Here is a 22,366-nt window from a genome sequence, read left to right as displayed (position 1 = left end):
TATAAAAGATCCCTTGCTACTAATGGCCAAATGAAACGGGTTTCCTCCCTAAGACTACCAAATATATCAATGTGCTCTATTGGTGTCGTTAAAGAAAACAAACTTAAAACTTTTAAACTTTCATTGGACAGCCAGTACACCACGACTGGTATATCAAAGGCCGTGGTATGTGCTATCCTGTCTTTGGGATGGTGCATATAAAAGACCCCTTGCTACTAATGGGATTTTTTTTTTTTTTAAATGGGTTTCAACCGGGTTGAGTGGCACAGTGGTTAAGCCATCGGACTACAGGCTGGTAGGTACAGGGTTCGCAGTCCGGTACCGGCTCCAACCCAGAACCAGGTTTTAAGGGCACCATTTTCTCTCTCACTAACCACTAACCAACTAATAACTATCCCACTGTCCTGGACAGACAGCCCAGATAGCTGAGATGTGTACCCAGGACAGCGTGCTTGAACCTTAATTGGATATAAGCACGAAAATAAGTTGAAATGAAATAAAATGTTTCCACTCTATGACTGTCAAAATATGTTTGACATTCAATAGCCGATGATTAATAAATCAATGCGCTCTAGTGGTGTCGTTAAACAAAACAATCTTTACGTTATAGATATAGCCACATATCACAGTTATCTTCCCACTTGGTTAGAAGTATGTCGTCTGTTAGACTACATTGATTTTTTTTTTAATTGTCCCCAGAAACATAAGCAAGGTCAAGGTCGGGACCTTGAATCATTGCTGTACATGGTATTATTGTATATACATAAACGATACATAATTAAAGCTATACACTTGTATATAATGCACTTATTAAACAATATGTGTATACATATGCATGTACGTGTGTGTGTGTGTGTGTGTGTGTGTGTGTGTGTGTGTGTGTGTGAGAGAGAGAGAGAGAGAGAGAGAGAGAGAGAGAGAGAGAGAGAGAGAGAGAGAGAGAGAGAGAGAGAGAGAGAGAGAGAGAGAGAGAGAGAAGGGGGAGATACCATATTATATTCCTCGTATCTTAACAATTGCTATAATTGTTGTAATATTGTGGTCTTAGCACGTGTAGATTAGGCAGGGTAGCAAAGTCGGTATTCCAATGACGTCACTTTGCAGCTTCCTACCATAACAATACAGTAGGTGTCTGACTCTTCCGTTTTCAGAACGTATTTGACGACCATATATATTCATACATCGATATTCTAAAGAAAGTTAAAAAAAAAGTCTGTTTTGTTTAGCGACATCACTAGAACACGTTGAGTTTTTAATCATCGGCTATTGGATGTCAAATATACTCAACCACAAAAGTTTAGCTAATGTTAAAAGAAATGGCATAACATTTATGAACCTATTTTTAATAATTAGTATTCACATCTGAAATGTTTACCATTTACAAACAACATAACTCATCAGCCTTTGCTTTAACACAACAGGAGGACAGGAGGACCTGGTTTTCTTTTAAGTTTATTCAACCATGGCAAATTTAGACGTCATAAAAGATATCTGCTAAACTTTCGTTGTTGAGTATATTAGATAATTTTTACATAATAGTCTTAGAGAGGAAACCCGCTACCTTTTTTTTTCATTAGGAACAAGGGATCTTTTATATGCACCATCACACAAATAGGACAGCACATACCACGGCCTTTGATATGCCACTCGTGGTGCGCTAGCTAAAACGAGAAATAGCCCAATGGGTCCACCGACGGGAATCGATCCCAGACCGACCACGCATCAAGCGAGCGCTTTACTACTGGGCTGCGTCCCACCCGTAGTCATTTAAAAAGGCTATACTAGTCAGAAACAGTGGCATAGCCAGGATTTTATATTGGAAGGGGAGGGGGCGGGGGGGGGGGGGGATACTCACATTGAAAGGTGGGAGGGCACCAACATCGTCTATGAGTCATGTTATAATTTTATTATGTATTAATTTTCATTGTTTTATGATCAATCTCCAACCCCCCCCCCCTCCCAACGTTCCCTTGAAATCCCGCCTCATGTCATGACCCCCCTCCCCAATGGATTTTCTGGATCCGCCACTGTCTCTGGTTACGCCACTGTTACATTAGCCAGAGGTGGATCTAGGTGTTGGGGGGGGGGGGGGCAGGGGCCCGCCCCCACCTAAATTTTGAGACAGTTATAATTTTATTATATATTATTTTAATTTTTTTTTTTACGATCCCCTCCAAACCTCCACCAAAGTTTCATTGGCATTCCGCCTCATGTCATTGCCCCCCCCCCCCCCTCCCCTAATGGATTTTCCCAATCCGCCACTGTTGAACATTAGGAATAGTATCTTTAAAAGTACACGTAAACGTGCCTGACGCCGAGCTCCTTATCGAATCACTCACTAAACGTAGGCTGTCTGGTCCAGGCTGTTTCACAACAACCTGTATTAGCAGATACCGAGAACAGACGGCTAGAGACGCGCGTGCCAGATCGCCGGCAATAAGAATTAACAACGAGGAAGTTATGACAGCACGCACTTTCTGCATTGCATTTTATCTTGGTGCCTTTTAATTCAGTGAAGGGATTTAAGGTAAGGATCATATTATCATCACGGTGTCTGTATATTTTAGAGATAAATTTGTTGTTGTTAGAGAAACTTATTCTTTACATTTTGGTAGGAAAGTAATTCATGTTCAGTACAGATAGTACAGATAGTATTAATATATGACATTTGCATATGTTTCTTGAAATAGTGGTTTTTGTACTTATCTATTTGTGTGTTTAATGTTGGTTGGATAATCATACGAACTTTAATTTTTTTTTTTTTTAACGTGGGTGAATCCATGTACAGATAATATTAATGGGACAGTCCCTAGTTTCAACCCGTGGGAATTAACAAGAAGTTTAGTTAATCTACAAAAAAACATGGGCCCCTTTCCACGAAGTGATTTTAGCCCTAAGATCACCTTAAAGACATACTGTCACGGATTTAAGGACCTTATTTCTCTAAAAATGGATAATAAATAAAAATTACATTAAGTGTTGGAAACCAAATCTAACTATCGCATCACCTTAACTGAATCATGATGGAGTGAAATCCATGTCATCCCTCTCAGTAATTTTAGTTTTTGAATTATGGACCATTGCCATAATTCATTTTTTTTTTTTACAAAATGTCATTAATAAATAGAGTATGGTATACTTTATTCAACCATCTTCATAGATGGTTGAATAAAGTACATTTAGAGACAGATCAAATTATTTTTGTTCAGGTAATTATTTGTTAGACCATTAAATAGGTCAGTGGTCTGTGACAGTATGCCTTTATGTGCACAGCTGTCTTATGTACTTACGATGATCTTAGGGATCGTGGAACGGAGCCCAGTAACACATCTGGATAACGTTACAACTGAGTAAAACAGGAGTCTGTGACTTTAAAATGGTGAAATACCCTCTAAAAATAGACTAACACTCGACTCCATAACTGTTACTTCTCAAACGCATGTGCGTTTTTAAAAATATGAGAAATGATTTTGTGATATTAAAACACCAGGATGACCAAAAACACTTCTTATGTACGGAAATTGAATGAATGAATGAATGAATGTTTAACGACACCCCAGCACGAAAAATACATCGGTTATTGGGTGTCAAACTATGGTAAATGTAAACACAATGTGATGATCAACATCAATATAAAAATTCAAGATTTAAACCAAAACACAGTGTAAAGAACTGTGCAAAAATACAAATATCACAGATAGAAAGAAAGAAAGAAGTGTTTTATTTAACGACGCACTCAACACATTTTATTTACGGTTATATGGCGTCAGACATATGGTTCAGGACCACACAGATTTTGAGAGGAAACCCGCTGTCGCCACTACATGGGCTACTCTTCCGATTGGCAGCAAGGGATCTTTTATTTGCGCTTCCCACAGCCAGGATAGCACAAACCATGGCCTTTGTTGAACCAGTTATGGATCACTGGTCGGTGCAAGTGGTTTACACCTACCCATTGAGCCTTGCGGAGCACTCACTCAGGGTTTGGAGTCGGTATCTGGATTAAAAATCCCATGCCTCGACTGGGATCCGAATCCAGTACCTACCAGCCTGTAGACCGATGGCCTGCCACGACTCCACCGAGGCCGGTGCTATATCACAGATAGATACTGACTTTTACTCAAAATTTCAATTTTGTGCTGTATTGGCCATTCTCAAAGAGAATGTTACACCCCTGCACCACGGTGAGGTTACAGCACGCGCAGGGGATACGGAAATTGATAATCTAAACCATAAAATCTAAATAAAGTTTAATTTCAGTTATCAAAAACGGCTACAATAGTCAAAATATGCCTTAGTGTTTAAAAACTAGGGTATGTCCCTTTAATGTATGAAATTTGCATAAGTTTCTTGAAATAGTTTTTTTTTAACTTATCTATTTGTGTGTTTAATGTTGTTTTGAAAATCATACCAACTTTAATTTTTTTTTTTAACGTAAGTGAATCCAGGTATAGATAGTATTAATTTATGAAATTTGCATAAGTGTTTTTAAATAGTTTTTTTTTTTTACTTATCTATTTGTGTGTTTAATGTTGTTTTGAAAATCATACCAACTTTAATTAGGTTTTTTAAACGTGGGTGGATCCAACATATGGTAAATGCATTTTCAATTTACAATAACAACAAAAAAACACATACAAAACACACAAAAAACCCCACACAATAATTAAAGAAAAAGAAAAGAAACAAAAACAATACATATATATTTTTTTTTAATTAAAAAGCAAACAACGCCCACCCACCCCCGACAAAAGGAAAAGACAAATAAGAATCCCCCTCCCTCCCCCGGTAAAATAAAATTAAAAAACAAAACAAACAAAAACAAATAAAATTCAAACAAACCCCGACAAAAAACAAAACGAAAACGAACACACCTATGGGATGATATGTATGATCACTGTACGAAAGAACAGCATAATGATTTTAAATAAAGGCAGACATTTTTATCTCGGGACTAGACAAGTGTTTGTTGGGTAGAAAGATATATTACACACGCTCAGTTTTGAAACAAAAAGGGATATAGAATGCGACTTTTCGGCGCGAGTACCCTTATTATACAGAAGTGATGGGAATCGGTTGGGATTTCATCATCGATCATCGGATATAATCGGTTGGCACCATCCGATCCACTTTCGATTACACAATCGGTTAGAATTCCATGACCATAAGAAGGCTTTCAATTATAAGGGCCATGTACCTATTGTCGTGTGCACCCTGCCAATGGCAAATTGTGCCTTTATTTACTATTTAGTGTAATTTTTCTTTATGTACACATGAAAACAAACACAAACCACTGTATATTTACATCAATTTTACCATCTAACCTGGAGGATCAGTTACAGTTAACATTTTCCAACACAATCGATTATTGATTCTTATAATCGATCATCACAGCGTAAGAGGCAATCCGATCAATTTTCGATTATAATCGATCATTGGACAGGGCCGTACCCTCCGGGGGGGGGGGGGGGGCAGGGGGGGCAGCTGCCCCCCCTGAGAATCTTGTCCTTTTTTTTTTTAATATATCTCCAGTAATAGCATAGAAATGTTTAATCTTTATAGTATGTTAAAAATTATTTATAAAATTTAGTGCCCCCCCATGGATTTTGGTCAGGGTACGGCCCTGTTGGAACACCACTATTATACATCCGTTAGAAATCTAGACATTTGGAAACTTATAATCACTCTCTAACAGACTTAGGCCCAAAACACACCGGGTCTGGATCTTTGGCCTGGGTCTGGCGAGTATGGCGCCAGTCCAAAATGAAACGCATTGAATTAGCTATAACAAAACACACCGCGTGTGTGCTGACGTCAACTACAGATCTGGCAACAGACGTCATAGAACAAGACCTATATTTTCACACTGCCAGACTGGCAGCTGCACAATGTTCGAACATTACTAATTAATTTGTCTTAATAACCAACAGGAAAGGTATATATTAATCAATGTGGATTTCTCATACTTATTGTTGATGTTTACAGAAGTAAATTTATCTAAAGATATGAACACATTAATAAATAGGTAGATTGATAACACGTTCCAGTTACAGACCCAGACGTCAGAACACACCAGACTGTGCCACAATCGCCAGACCCAGACGTCAGAACACACCAGACTGTGCCACAATCGCCAGACCCAGACGTCAGAACACACCAGACTGTGCCACAATCGCCAGACCCAGACGTCAGAACACACCAGACTGTGCCACAATCGCCAGACCCAGACGTCAGAACACACCAGACTGTGCCACAATCGCCAGACCCAGACGTCAGAACACACCAGACTGTGCCACAATCGCCAGACCCAGACGTCAGAACACACCAGACTGTGCCACAATCGCCAGACCCAGACGTCAGAACACACCAGACTGTGCCACAATCGCCAGACCCAGACGTCAGAACACACCAGACTGTGCCACAATCGCCAGACCCAGACGTCAGAACACACCAGACTGTGCCACAATCGCCAGACCCAGACCCAGTTAGAGACCCGGTGTGTTTTGGGCCTAATTTAACTTTCGTACATACTCATTTAACAGATGAACCGTTGTAGAAAAATATCGTCTCCAACATGTGTTGGAGATAACGTTGGAGACTTGTGGCTGGTTGCGCCACGGTGACGACCAGGTCACTACAGCCAAGCCATCCAATAAAATAAGGAAGTCCGAAATTGATTGTTCCGTGACGTGTAAGTTAACCTGAAACTTATTACTGTATATCGCGTAAGTTAACTGCCGTGCAAATGCCCTTAATACGTTTTAGTTGAAAAAGACGTTTAAAAATTATATTAAACCTGATTTTTAAAGATATGTCACTGACGTAGGAAGGTTGAGGAGTGGGGAGGGGATGGGACAAGGAGAGCATGACTGGTATATCAAAGTCCGTACAAAATATCCCTTGCTGCTGTTCGAAAAGAGTAGTCCATGATATCGCAACAGCAGATTTTCTCATATCCGTGTGGTCCTTAACCATATGTCTGACGCCATATAACCGTAAATAAAATGTGTTGAATGCGTCGTTAATAAAATAGTTCTTTCTTTCTTTCTCCAACGGCCGATCAAGGGTACCCAGTCTGCTACACGTGCATGCAATATTTTACATAAAACTTCTATTGTAGCATTCCACGGTGGCATCCCGTCAAAGGGTGACAATGTCACAAGCACTACCTTTGAATGTGACCTAGATGGGAAATAAGATCTAAAGGAAACTAAAGAAAATGGCACGTCAACGAACTATTTAAAATGTAATCTTAAATTGTTGGGTTGTTGTTGTTTTTTTATAAAAAATTGAAACTTGAAAATAAAATAAAGGTATTTGGAGGAAGTCAATAATCAAAAACAATTAGATGACCCAATGTGTGCCCTCACTTTGGTCGCTGGTTAAAATTTACTATATTTAACACCGGCCTAGGTTGCGTCGTGGTTAATCCATCGGATATATGTTGGTAGGTACAGGGTTTGCACCAGAGCGAGTTTTAACGACCTAATGGGTAGGTGTAAGGCCACTATACCGCCTTCTCTGCTACTAACATCTAACAATTAAGGGGCGGGGCGTAACCCAGTGGCTTGATGTGCGGTCGGTCTAAGATCGATCCCCGTCGATGGGCTCATTGAGCTATTTCTCGCTCCACGAATGGCATATCAAAGGCAGTGGTATGTGTTATTCTGTCTGTGGGATGATGCATATAAAAGATCTCTTGCTGCTAATCGAAAAGAGTAACCCACGAATTCGCGACAGCGAGTTTCCACTCTCAATATCTGTGTGGTCCTTAACCATATGTCCGACGTCATATAACCGAAAATAAAATGTGTTGAGTGCGTCGTTAAATAAAACATTTCCTTCCTTCCTAACAATTGACAACAAACCCACTGTCCTGGACAGTGCCCAGATAGCTGAGATGTGTGCCCAGAACAGCGTGCTTGAACCTTAATTGGTGTCTGCCAAATTAACCACCAATTTATTACTTCAACAAGTGATTGTCTTTCAGAGATCAGGAGGGGGTGGGTGGGATGTAGCCCATTAGTAAAACGCTCGCTTGATGCGTGGTCGGTCTAGGATCGATTCCCGTTGGCGGCCCTTTGGGCCATTTCTCGTTCCAGCCAGTGGACCATAACTGGTATATCAAAGGCTGTGGTTTGCAGGGTTTGCACCAGAGCGAGTTTTAACGACCTAATGGGTAGGTGTAAGGCCACTATACCGCCTTCTCTGCTACTAACATGTAACAATTAAGGGGCGGGGCGTAACCCAGTGGCTTGATGCTCGGTCGGTCTAGGATCGATCCCCGTCGATGGGCCCATTGAGCTATTTCTCTCTCCAGCCAGTGCACCACGACTGGCATATCAAAGGCAGTGGCATGTGTTATCCTGTCTGTGCGATGGTGCATATAAAAGATCCCTTGCTACTAATGAAAACAAAATGTAGCGAGTTTCCTCTCTGAGACTATTTGTTAAAATTACCAAATGTTTGACATCCAATAGCCAATGATTAGTAAATGAATGTGCTCTAGTGGTGTCGTTAAACAAAACAGAGATGAGATGATCTTGACAATTCTGTGAGATACATAACACCACGTGCGATAAATAGCTATAGTTTTAGGAACAGCGATGGTTTTTATATATTCATACATGTATCTGTATCTGTATGTATATTATATATATATATGTCTCTATGTGTGTGTGTGTGTGTGTGTGTGTGTGTGTGCGTGCGCGCGCCCCAACACACATGCTTTTTAGCACCTTCCTACGCCCGAGATATTATTTACACCAGCATCAACATATTTTAAGTAAGGCTTGTAAGAAACTAGAAAATACCTGATACAACTTAAAGTTTATTATTTAAAACGTGAAATATATTGATCGTTTCAGCACACTAATGCTTATTTAATGTCAGACCTTTGTTGTTTTTTTGGTCTTGACATCTTCCAACACAGTTAAGAAAAAATCTAGACACATAATATATTAAAGAGCTCGGAGTTTTACAGCTCCTCACTGAACCGCTGAAACTACTTCTGGGTTGCAGTCCACACTGGTATACGAACGCAGGACATACCAGTCGCAGTGTCGATATCATAACCACTCCGCAGCCGAATTGGATCAGTGTAATATAGTATTATGATACGTATCGTGAAACAGCGAACCAATATCGCGATATATCGCGATAGAAACGTTACAAAACCCATCCCAAGTTATTACACCAACTCCTCTCGTATAGTCAATATGGTTGAGATGGGTTTTTTTGGGTTTTTTAATAGATATTTATTGTCCCAGATCATATAGCAGTGTCGGGTTATGGTTGAGATGTTTGTCCAGCATAACAACAACAACAACAAAAAAATAAAAAAATAACAACAATAACAAAACAACAACAACAACAATAACAATAATAATAATAATAATAAAAAATAATAATAAAAAAATAACAATAATAAAATAAAATAAATTAAAAACAAAAAAACGAAAAGAAAAGAAAAAGAAAGAAAATCTCTTCATAACATTTTCGAGCACGAGCTTTAACTTGAACTTCCTGTTTAGTTATTATTATAAGAATCGACATAATTAAATGCCATTTGTATGCGCGTATTGTGACAAACACGAAAATATGTTACATGTGCGTATTGATTAATATGGTGATACGTGCGGCTGTACCTCACATATGTTAAGTTTAATTGGATTTCTTTCATTTAATGAGCTTTCGATTTAGTTGTGACGTAAATGCGAAGTCGGTAAGGACTGTTCTAAATTCTGATACACGGGGGAGTGGTGGGAAGCGAAGTAAATCACGTTTTGGTTTAAACAATATTTATTGCCGTTTAAAAACAGTAGCGGTTTATGGATTGGCCAACAGGCGATAGCCTATAATAAGGCCTCTCCCAACGGTTTACAATATGAATATATTGCAAGCAATAAAATAAAACATGATTATAACGTGTTCCAAATTTACTAACAAAGAGAGGAAATAGAAGGAAGAAAAGACGTAAAGAAAGAAAGGATAAAGAGGATGAACAGGTTATTACCTTTAATGTTTACATTATTTAGAATTAAGAGGTCAGAAGTGAGAGAACGAACGTGACTGGTTAATTAATCTCAAAACGTTTGCTATTTATAATGAAGTTCTGGACAGATTTGAATATAGCATTATTTTCTAGAAGACTAAGATTTTGTAACTGGTGGTACAGTCCGTTTGGGTGACAAGGGAAACGAATTAACTGAAATGTAACTTTATAATGAATAAACGTAAAATTAATATAAGAACATATTATTGTTTAAAACCCATAAAAATTAAAAAAAATCTTTACAAATTACTATCAAATTGCATAGGTTAAAGCTTCAATTTATTACAGGTATGAAACAACTGGTGGAACAGCCAAGGTAACCTTTAATATCTGTATACTGCATTATCGATTACTTCGGTATCATTGCAAGTGAGTGTCACGGGGATTCTATAATACCCGTAACTGAATAAAACACGATTGTCCAATCTCTCTCCTAACTGTATATCTATTAGATCTCTCTGTAACAGGCTGTATATACCCGCGTTGGCTCGTCTCTAGGTATGATCAGAGATACGATCTTATATAAAGTATATGTAATATAGCACGTTTAGTTCACTAGAAAACACAACAAAACACAATACACTTTGGAATCTGTATTAACCTACGCTGACAAATGTACAGCCGCAGTAGTTAATTAATAACAACAATAATAACAACCCAGACTTGATCACTTAATTAGTTAATCTCTAGGTTACACAATATGCGAATCACTTCACCGTGACACAACACCCACACGTGTGATAATTGAGAAACGCGTCTAGGAGAAGTTAATTAATAAAGGAATTACCACTCTATTCCTAACTGGTTAATTTTTAATTAACCCTTACTACTCGTTCAGTAACGTGTGATAATTGAGAAACGCTGCCAGAAGAACTTAATTAATAAAGGAATTACAACACTATTCCTAACTGGTTAATTTTTAATTAACCCTTAACTACTCATTCAGTAACCTTGTAACACAGAATTAATACTGGTACCTATCACAATAAAGACAATAACCTACAGTTTACCTAGGTCTTCTAGGATGACTGGCTAAGCTTTATATTACCAAATACTCGTATGAATATAGACCAGTAAGACTACGATTTACTTCGTCAGATGACCGAAGACACTGTCTAAAGAATATTGGTATAATACAGTATTAAAATATTTAAAGTCACATCAATCACATCAAGGTTATACAACAGAGCAGAAATAAAATATTTACCAAAGTCCAAACGGACAACGTTCCCGAGAAGCCTTCCTTGTTCTGTCCTTTTTGCTTCTCCCATAACTCTAAAACACTAGCTATTTATTATAAATCGAAATATCGCCTAGGAGTACATCGCGGCACCGAATCTTATCATCTGATATTTCCACCGCGACCAAGCGGTATTTTTTTCCTCAGATCGTCAGACTTAATGTCGCCAGTTCGCTAGAGATTCCACGGTCGCGCGGAGGTATTACGTAACTACTGGCCACATGGCCTCCACACCTGCTCTGGGTGTGTATTAGGCGTACCGATCGAGGACCGTCGCGCAGAAGTATTACGTAACAAGTTGCCCACCTGGTTAAGTGCAATTTAGAACTGCACACGGCCTTCTAAAACAATTAATAACGCCACAGGTGAAAAGAATTTAAGAGCATGTACCGTCACAGTGAGGTTGCATACCTTGGCTGTTCTTAATATTTGTGTTCACACCTCTATTAAAATGAAATTAAATCTATATAATATAATTTGACGGTAATTTGTTCCGAAACATTTTTATTTACAGTTTTGTTTTTGTAAAAAATGTTATGACAGTTGGTGTGAGTTTAAAACTTAACATTATTTAGCATTATTTAGTATATAGTTATGTGCCAATACATTGGTTCCCTTTTGACGCAAACAGACTATATAGTAGAGTACTAAATAGCATCTCACCATATAATGTGTGTGTGTGTGTGTGTGTGTGTGTGTGTCTGTGTGTGTGTGTGTATGTGTGTGTGTGTCTGTCTGTCTGTCTGTCTGTCTGTCTGTCTATGTGTGTGTGTGTGTGTCTGTCTGTCTGTCTGTCTGTCTGTCTTGTCTGTCTGTGTGTGTGTCTGTGTGTTTTGGGTGCTATATGTAGATCACATAAACAGGACATTTTCCTTGGTGATATGGTGACCAGATAGTTTCTCAATAAAAAATAAATAGATAGATTTAAAAAAAAGTGAAAAAAAAAGGACTAGAAATCATCAGTAGCTATCATTCAATACTCTAATGAAAAAGACAAAGGGATCCAAAACACAAATATCTTAGGTATATTAAATTTTTACATGATTTTGTATACATATCCATGCATATACAATATAGGACTCAACACAATTCCCTGATATTTTTCCAGATTCCATTACACACAAATAAAATTCCCAGTATTTTCCCCGTATCAGACAAAAATGTCAAATTCCTTGAATTGTCTCTGCAGAGAATTATTTAAAACCATTTCCCCTGTTTTCCCTGTCCCGTGTGTACCCTGGTGTATGTGTGTGTGTGTGTGTGTGTGTGTGTGTGTGTGTGTGTGTGGTGTGGTGTGGTATGTGTGTGTGTGTGTGTTTGTGTGTGTGTGTGTCTGTGTGTGTGCGTGTGTGTGTGCGTGTGTGTGTGTGTTTGTCTGTGTGTGTGTGTGTGTGTGTGTTTGTTTTTTGTTTCTTTGTTTGTGTTTGTTTTTTTGTTTGTGCATGTGTATTTGTGTTTGTGTGTATGTGTATGTGTATGTGTATGTGTGCGATGTATGTTTGTGTATTTGTTTGTGTGTGCGTGCGTGCGTTTGTTTGTGTGTGTGTGTATGTGTATGTATGTATGTGTGTATGTATGTATGTTTGTGTGTGTGTGTGTGTGTGTGTGTATGTTTGTATGTGTATGCTTGTGTGTGCGTGTATGTATGTGCGTGTGTGTGCGTGCTAATATGGCCCTGCGATGATAACGATCGATGACGATTATATTAATAACGAAAACGTCAGCAGAAAATTTGTAGTAGGCCTACAGTATATACCAGCTAACTAAAACATGTTTTCTGACTTAGCAAATATCTGAAAGCCGGCGACACAGACTTCTTGTGAACTTTGACCCAACTTTGTCATACGTGGATATTAGAAAGGTTTCGCGTCCACACCGTTACAGTTACGGATAGAGACAAACACTTTGAATGTAGTTGGTGACGTCACAGCAATTTGCTTCGCGCTCTTTATGTTTAAATGGGGCGGGTTTTAGCTCAGTCGGTTGAGGGCTCGCTTGAAGTGCTTGCGTCGCAGGATCGAACAACCTCGGTGGATACATTCAACTGATTGAGTTTTTTCTCGTTCCAACCAGTGCACCACAACTGGTCAAAGGCCGTGGTATATGCTTTCCTCTGTATGGGAAAATACATATAAAAGATCCCTTGCTGTATTAGAAAAAACATATAGCGGGTTTCCTCTGATGAGTCATAATTACCAAATGTTTGACATCCAATAGCCAATGATTAAGTAATCAATGTGCTCCAGTGATGTTGTTAAACAAAACAAGCTTCTTTTTATGTTTATGTTTAAAAGGCCTGCTACAGTAATAAATTTCGTTAAACAAAACAAACTTCTTTTTATGTTTATGTTTAAAAGGCCTGTTACACGTAATAAATTTCGTAGTTAATATAGAATTTAAAAAAATATAATAAATAAATAATACTTCTCAAAATTCTTCCATATTTAAAGGCATATTGTCTAACAAAGTATTACCTGAACAAAAATAATTTGATTTGTCCCTAAATGCAAACATCTTCATAACCACCATACTCCATGTATTAATGACATATTTTAAAACTAATTGAATTATGGCAATGGTCCATAATATGAAAACTAAAATTGTCGAGAGGGATAACATGGATTTCACTCCATTATGGTTCAGTTAAGGTGATGCGATACTTTATAATCTTGGTCTTAATAATATTTGGGATACACAGACCTTTAGATCAGTCTTAAGTTTAAAAAAGGTAGTCAAACAAAGACTTTCAGACCAATTTCAACAACGCTGGCAAAGTGAAATCTCAAACTCATCTAAGGGTTTGACCTATAGAATATTTAAAGATATACTTGAGTTTGAATCTTATTTTAACATTCTGGATAACACTGTGTACACCACCTTCCTTAGATTCCGTATTGCCAATCACTTTTTACCAATTGAACAAGGAAGGTGGAGGAACATATTATATGAAAATAGAAAATGTATATATTGTACTACAAACGATGTTGGGGATGAGTTTCATTATTTATTTATCTGTGCAAAATTTACAGCGGAAAGGGCTAAATATATTAAAAAGTACTACATAAATAGACCAAATATATATAAATTTAAAAAGCTGTTCAGTTGTAAAAATATTGGCACCCTTAAGAAATTGTGTAAATTTATTGTTATTATCAACAAACAATTCTGCTCCTCCTAAGACTTCTATTGTGTATATATGTTTTATTCGTTTTTATTCAGATATTGTCATCTTGATGTTGTTTATGCTATGTTATTTATGTATTCCTCTGATGCCATCGAACGATGGCCACGAGTGTAATAAAGTTCTGTTCTGTTCTGTTCTGTTCTGTTCTGATAGCTAGTTTTGGTTTCCAACAATTAATGTAACTTTTATTTGTTATCCATTTATAGAGAAATAAGATCCTTAAATCCGTGACAGTATGCCTTTAAGTCATTGAAGGCGCCTTCATGCAAAATTAGCTATTAGTAGTTACCGAATCATATTTCACCGAATTTAGGAAGCCTGTTTTTTTTCCTAATTTACATTGTAAGTGTTACACGCGTGTCAGACATAAACAGGTTTTGTAAACTCAACTAATTATGATTATCCGTAACAGTAACTGTGTAGTTGCGAAATCTCTCTATATTATCTCATTGTCACCACCGGAATTTGACCGGAACTGCAATCGAGTGTGCACTTAACATGATTCAGTGATCATAGGGCTGTAGAAAATAATATACTTGTAGGACTTTCCTCCTTTTAAGAGGAAAGGAAGCACCACTGACCGGAATTCAGAAAGGAAATAAATCTAAGTATAACTGAATTGAACCTTTATTTCTCCCAGGCCGTAATCCACGGCATATGAGGAACAATACATTACAACAATTCATACATTTTAACAAGAAAGAAAGAAAGAAATGTTTTATTTAACGACGCACTCAACACATTTTATTTACGGTTATATGGCGTCAGACATATAGTTAAGGACCACACAGATTTTGAGAGGAAACCCGCTGTCGCCACTACATGGGCTACTCTTTCCGATTTGCAGCAAGGGATCTTTTATTTGCGCTTCCCACAGGCAGGATAGCACAAAGCATGGCCTTTGTTGAACCAGTTATGGATCATTGGTCGGTATAAGTGGTTTACACCTACCCACTGAGCCTTGCGGAGCACTCACTCGGGGTTTGGAGTCGGTATCTGGATTAAAAATCCCATGCCTCGACTGGGATCCGAACCCAGTACCTACCAACCTGTAGACCGATGGCCTAACCACGACGCCACCGAGGCAGGTTACATTTTAACAAGATGACAGAGTACTATTCACATAATTGTGCATAAGTAAAACAAACATAGGAATATAATTATAAATAATTGGATTGGGTTTGCATACATAATAATACAATAAAGCTATGAGCCGGAGGGCTTGAAAATATTCATATTTTTACAAAATATCGCAAGTTTTCGAAGCACACCAGTTTTTTTACAATTAAATAATTCGTGAAATTTATGTGTATTTTGGTTGGATCGATAATATTTCGGTATATACTGAAGTCTGAGTTGGTTAAAATATGGACATGTAAAGTATAATAATACAATGGTACTCATCTCCAATGTCATTATTGTTGCATAAAACACACAATCTATCATGTAATGGTTTACGTATCCATCTACCTGTCTCTATTGGAAGATTGTGGTTAGAAAACGTAACAATGGACACCAATGTTTTTTCTCTAATGAAGTTAAGTAATTTTCAAATGCTATATTGCTTTTAAATATTTTATAACGAGATGCTTTCGATGAATTGTTAATATAACTATACCATGTTTACAAAAAAGTTATCTATGAGTTTTGTTGAAATAATTGTTTTTTTCAACAACGAAGCACTATCAATAAGCTCACATTGTGACCACCAAATGTATGTACAACCAGCAGTATCTAAAATTGATTTTACAAAAGATATCCATTTGTGATCATAAAAATTAGTAACATAATCATTCAATAATATTCTGTACACTAACAACACCCCTTCCCCGGTAGTTTTAATTAAGAATCAGTTACAGAATGGAAGGAGAATCTGAATGCTTAAAACAAAAAACAAAAATTGCCCACTTTTTTTGGTGCTGAAATTTAACGTTTTTTAAAAGTGGAAATTACCAATACTTAAACGGTAGTCGCATACCGGGAAATTAGAATACAGAAAAAAAAAAAACCCGCCAAAAAACCAACAAAAAACCAGCAGAAATCGAGATACGGGCGGAACTTAGCCTAGTAATAAAGCGGTCTAGGGATCGATACCCGTCAGTTGGCCCTTTGGGGGTATTTCTCGTTCCAGCCAGTGCACCACGAACAGTATTTCAAAGAACATGGTATGTAATGTCCTGCCTATGGGATGGTGCATATAAAAGACCCCTTGCTTACTAATGGAAGAAAAAGGTAGCGGATTTGCTCTCTCTAAGACTATATGTCAAAGTTACCTAAATGTTTGACATCTAAAAGGCAACGATTAATAAATTAATGTGCTCTAGTGGTGTCGTTACACCAAACCAAACTTTAAAGGGACTGTCCTGAGTTTGCAACCATTGTGAGATGTTTCCTATAACAGTCTCGTTGTCGACTACTATTTTATACTAAATACATGTTCTTGTTTAGAATACCAATGTGTATATCGAATGTGTTTGCGGTCGTATACTAATGTTTGTAGCACTCAGTTTTTACTAAATTCGTGATATATATTTTCTGTACGTACGAAATTATTGGGAGGTAAAATCCGGTTTGGGCTACTACAAGCATTAGGACAACAACAAACACCGTGTAAACACAGACACTGATATTTTAAATAAGAAAATGTATTTACTTTGTATGTTACGTCATCGAAAAAGGCTCTATTGGTCGGAACCATTTCACAATGGTTGTAAACTCAGGACTGTCCCTTTAAACTTTAACTTCAAATCGGAATTATAACAGTTATATGGCGTATACCGCCAAATCAAATCAACGGCAACAGTAACAGATGTAGTTACAACTGTTATATGCAACATAAAATAAATAAATATAAATATTAAACCCATCGCCAATAAAATAAATCAGAAAAAAACAGGGGGTTAAGCTTATAGTTGATATAGCAGGAAGCGTCTTTTCGTATCCCAATTCAGAAAAATAAATTGCTATCCAATTTGAGTAGGACTCCGTATGTTTCAAGCACAATAGTACTTGGTACAATGACACTAATTTACTTCAAATCAAATTACAGGAAATTATTTCGAGACGAAACATTTTATGACAACACGACCTATTACATATCTCACCAACAGACGTTTGTTTAAACGTATACTTGTACACTGTATATTGGCGTATGGGCTCCCATTTTTATAGAGGAGGGGGAGAAGGGGAGGGGCAGGCTTGTTTTTGCCCGAACTAAACGAACATATCCGAATCTGGATGACAACATTAATTCATATTAGCATTACAGTATGATATACCAGTCGTGGTGCACTGATTGGAACAGCTATGGATGTCGTATTCAAGAAAGACACAACGACGCATATAATATCACTTTTATAACGCATAAAATACACTGTTAACATGCAGAACTACAGTCTGATATTGAATACCGGGAAATGGCCCCTTCAAGTCTATATATATATATATATATATATATATATATATATATATATATATATATATATATACAGTCGAACCTGTCTATGGCGGCCACTCGTGGGACATGACAAAAGTGGCCGCCATAGAGAGGTGGCCGCCGTATGCAGGTCATATATAAGTCAGAATTTTTAAAAACAATTACACGTATGTTGCAATAGAACTATTAAGGAGCCATATACATGTGCAAAAACGTAATTAAAAACAAGACAAAAAATGATCATCTATATGAAATTTTATTAAGTGAAAAAGAATATTTAACAAACAACAGAATAATGGAGCACTGTTCTGCGCATTAAAGTCACCGATTATCCTTTAATGTTCACTTGCTAAAGAAGTCACGTATCTTGCTTTGTTTGCACGTATTTTTAACTCACATGTTTGACACACTTTCCTGAACTTCCATCACAGAAGTTATGATATCACATTTACCGTGGAAGAAACATTTCTTTATAACTTGCACTAAAAAACAATTGTGGCCGCGATAGCAGGTTCATATTCACTTTTTTATGACAAAAGTGTGGCCGCTGGCTGCGATGAGCAGGTGGTTGCCATATAGAGGTCAAATATATAGTCAAATTCATTGGGGGGACCTCAGGGTGGCCGCCATGGACAGGTGGCCGCCATATGGAGGTGGCCGCGAAGGCAGGTTTGACTGTATATATATATATATATATATATATATATATATATATATATATATATATATATATATATATATACTCACGTCCAAAAGAAACTTTATAAATGAAAACAAAATTTAGTCTCTGAAAACATCCATATATCCTAACGTAACCAATTGCATAAATAATCACCCAAACGAAAGCAACTTTCTACAGTATATTTGAAAAATAACGTTGCATGCTTTTCATGCCAAGCAAAAAAAATATCGAAATCACGTTTTCCAGGACCTGCGAAATTCACCCGTGCAATAATTGTATTAAAATGAGCCAGGATACTTGTAGGGTATGCATTTGATAGAAAGCCACCAAAAAGAATGTCATGACTTACTGCAGAACAACGCGAGCGAGCCATAGGCATGATACAAATGGGGGGCATCTAACGCTCATGTCGCAACGACGTTTGGATGTTCTAGAGTTGCTGTTGGTAACCTGATAACCCGATATCAACAGACAGGTCGGACATCGGACAGGCCAAGAACAGGCAGATCACGTGTCACAACTCAACGGGATGACCCATACCTACAAACATTACACCTACGTAATCTTTTTCTGACGGTGACGTCATCAGCGGCAACGGCATTCGGCCACTGTGTGAATAGATACACCGTGTCAAGAAGATTACGTGCTGCTGGTATCAGAGCCTACAGACCCTACCATGGGACCACAATGACAGACCAACACCGTCGGCTTAGACTACGATGAGCCAGGCATGTGAGGCGTTGGCTGATTCGTGATTAGCGAAGGGTTCTCGTTTCCGATGAGAGTAGGTTCTGTCTGTTCCGTGGGGATGGGAGAATAAGAGTGTATCGGCGTATAGGAGAACGTACAGCCCGTTGTTGCGTTAATGAAGTCAAACCTTTCGGAGGTGGTAGTGTGATGGTGTGGGGAGACATCTGTGGCGATCAGACCACTGAACGTGTCATCATTGATGGCCATCTGGACGCTCAACGTTACAGGGATGAAGTGCTAAGACCAGTTGTTATGCCATTCCTACAGCAACAGCCTCAAGGGATCATGTTCCAGCAGGATAATGCGAGACCTCACGTTGCTCGCATTGTTCAGGACTTCCTCTATCAGAACAACGTTAACGTCTTGTCATGGCCTGCACGCTCTCCAGACATGTCACCTATTGAACATCTTTGGGACTACCTTGATCGCCACATTCGACAGAGACAACGGCCCCCCCCCACTCAACAGACAACAACTGCAACAATCTCTAGTTGAGGAATGGCGACGCATCCCGAATGACGTGCTCAGAAGGCTGACTACATCTATGCGAAGACGTGTGCATGCATGTATCCGAGCTCATGGGGGTCACACACGTTATTAGAGACATTATCGAGTCTGAAATACCTCATTTTGCTCGACTTCTTTAGGTGACATTTCAGTGTAAATTAGTTTTTTGACCCCACGTGTAACTTTCACATTATGACGTAATTATTACCTGCAATCACGTTGTTTTTGTTGATGATTTACATTTAGTATTTAACTATTAAATAATATCACAAATAATGTTATACTTATTATTTACCGTTTCCCCACAAATTCAAATATAATACTGTAAAGTTTCTTTTGGCCGTGAGTATATATATATATATATATATATATATATATATATATATATATATATATATAATTTTTTTTTTTCATTTTATTAAATATCTATTGAAAAACCAAATATATCGCAGACTCCTCGCCCTCGTATGCTCTGGGAATAGCTCTTTATACCAGATGACATTTGGAATTTTCAAAATACAACTGTTATTCTTAGCTGAAACCCCTAGGATTTGATAATGAGCTGCCATTTTATTGCGCGTGCCGATTCCCGCGATAATTTTCCAGAACACGTCGCCATCATCATTACAAGACGTAGAGTCGGGATGCAGCTCGGAGGGGTGACGTCCGCCCGACGTGTGACGACTGACAGAATCAACACACCTCAGCACAATGATTTATTAATCATCACCGCCCTCGGTGGTGTCGTGGTTAAGCCATCGGACATAAGGCTGGTAGGCACAGGGGTTCGCAGCTCGGTACCGGCTTCTCACCCAGAGCGAGTTTTAACGACTCAGTGCTACTAAGACCACTACACCCTTTTCTCTGAGACTCTCACTAACCACTAACCAACTAACAACAGACCCACTGTCCTGGGCAGACAACCCAGATAGCTGAGATGTGTGCCAGGGTTAGCGTGCTTGAACTTTAATTGGATATAAGCACGAAAATAAGTTCAGATGAAATGAAGTGCTAATCGGCTATTGGATGTCAAATATTTAGTAATTTTGACATTTAGTCTTAGACAGGAAACCCGCTAAAACATATTTTCATTAGTAGCAAGGGACCGTTTATATGCACCATCCCACAAACATGACAACACATACCACGGTCTTTAATATACCAGTTGTGGTGCACTGGTTGAAACGAGATATAGCCAAATTGTCCCACAAACGAAATATAGAATAGAATAGATGTTTAACGACACCCCAGCACGAAAAATACATCGGCTATTGGGTGTCAAACTATGAAAAAAGCAAACAAATTAAGTGACGACCAACATCAATATAAAAATTCAAGAGTCAAGTAAAAACTTAGTGTAAAGAACTGTGCAAAAATTAGAAATATCACAGATAGATGAAATTAAAATTTTTAATAAAATGTCAGTATCACGAAGAAATTGTAATAAAATTTCAATCTGATTAAAATTAGCTCTACTGGTCTACCAGTAGATCTAACAGCATTGCGTGGACTCCCATGTCCAGGTGACATTTCATCTATAAATAACAATTTTAATATCGACCAATTACACTTCGCCTGTTATAGTGTTATTCGGGAGCATACAAATTCTAAAAACTATCGGTCGAGACTATTTATGCAATAGGCGAACTTGTTGGTCTATTTCAAAATTGAAAAAAACATGGGGAAAAGTGGAGTAATAAACTATGGATAGTAGAAACAGATTTTATGGCAATACCATTCCGGTTTTTTGTTTCGTCTTGAAACGAATTTTATATAAAATTTTATAATGCAATTAGTTTCCGGCATACTTCGTAATTCACCCGAATCATTTTCGTATACCCTCGGCATAATCCCGAATGTTTTCAAATTCTTTTCAAATCACTGGCATGATTTTGCAACTACGGTTTTGATTGATCAAATGAAAGGTCAACTGGACATGAGCTCCAATGGGCTGTTGTTAGATCCACATGTAATAGTGGAGCTAATTTTAATTAGATTGAATAAAAGTTCAGGATGTGATCAAAAGGATTCCATCACATTTCTTTGTTCAAAGATAGCTTTTCGAGTTTCCTCACAGATGGGGACTGATCCTATACCAACACGCGCATAAAAAACTGCAAGCTCTGATTAGCATATTAAACTTTGACCTTGAGTCCGTTACCTTCCTTTTCTTTATTCTCATATGGCAGGCATTTCGCTGACACTCGTACAGAGATGGAGGTTGTTTTCTGGTTGTTGGTGTTCAGCGTGGTTGGTTGGTGCGCATCAGGGACGGAGCAAAATACCGCATATTACAATGGGTAAGTCTAATAACTCATTTGTAGTTACATAATACACATATAAGGAAGGAAAGAAAGAAATGTTTTATTTAACGACGCACTCAACACATTTTATTTACGGTTATATGGCGTCAGACATATGGTTAGGACCACACAGATTTTGAGAGGAAACCCGCTGTCGCCACTACATGGGCTACTCTTCCGATTGGCAGCAAGGGATCTTTTATTTGCGTT

General features: G+C 37.9%; 1 protein-coding gene across 1 annotated transcript in view; it reads left to right on the top strand.

Annotated features, from left to right (window-relative positions):
* The first annotated feature begins 2,375 nt into the window (after positions 1 to 2,375).
* Positions 2,376 to 22,366, top strand: part of LOC121389552 (carboxypeptidase B-like) — a 53,532-nt gene continuing 33,541 nt past the window's right edge. Inside the window, exons 1-2 of the mRNA XM_041521221.1 lie at positions 2,376 to 2,527; positions 22,043 to 22,153. Coding sequence (XP_041377155.1) covers positions 22,068 to 22,153 — 86 coding nt within the window. The 5' untranslated portion in view covers positions 2,376 to 2,527; positions 22,043 to 22,067. The remainder of the gene's footprint in view (positions 2,528 to 22,042; positions 22,154 to 22,366) is intronic.

The sequence above is a fragment of the Gigantopelta aegis genome, chromosome 14 (genome assembly GCF_016097555.1).
Source record: "Gigantopelta aegis isolate Gae_Host chromosome 14, Gae_host_genome, whole genome shotgun sequence".
NCBI lineage: Eukaryota > Metazoa > Mollusca > Gastropoda > Neomphalida > Peltospiridae > Gigantopelta > Gigantopelta aegis.
Note: the sequence above shows the minus strand (reverse complement) of the source record. Positions and strands in the feature narration are given on the sequence as shown.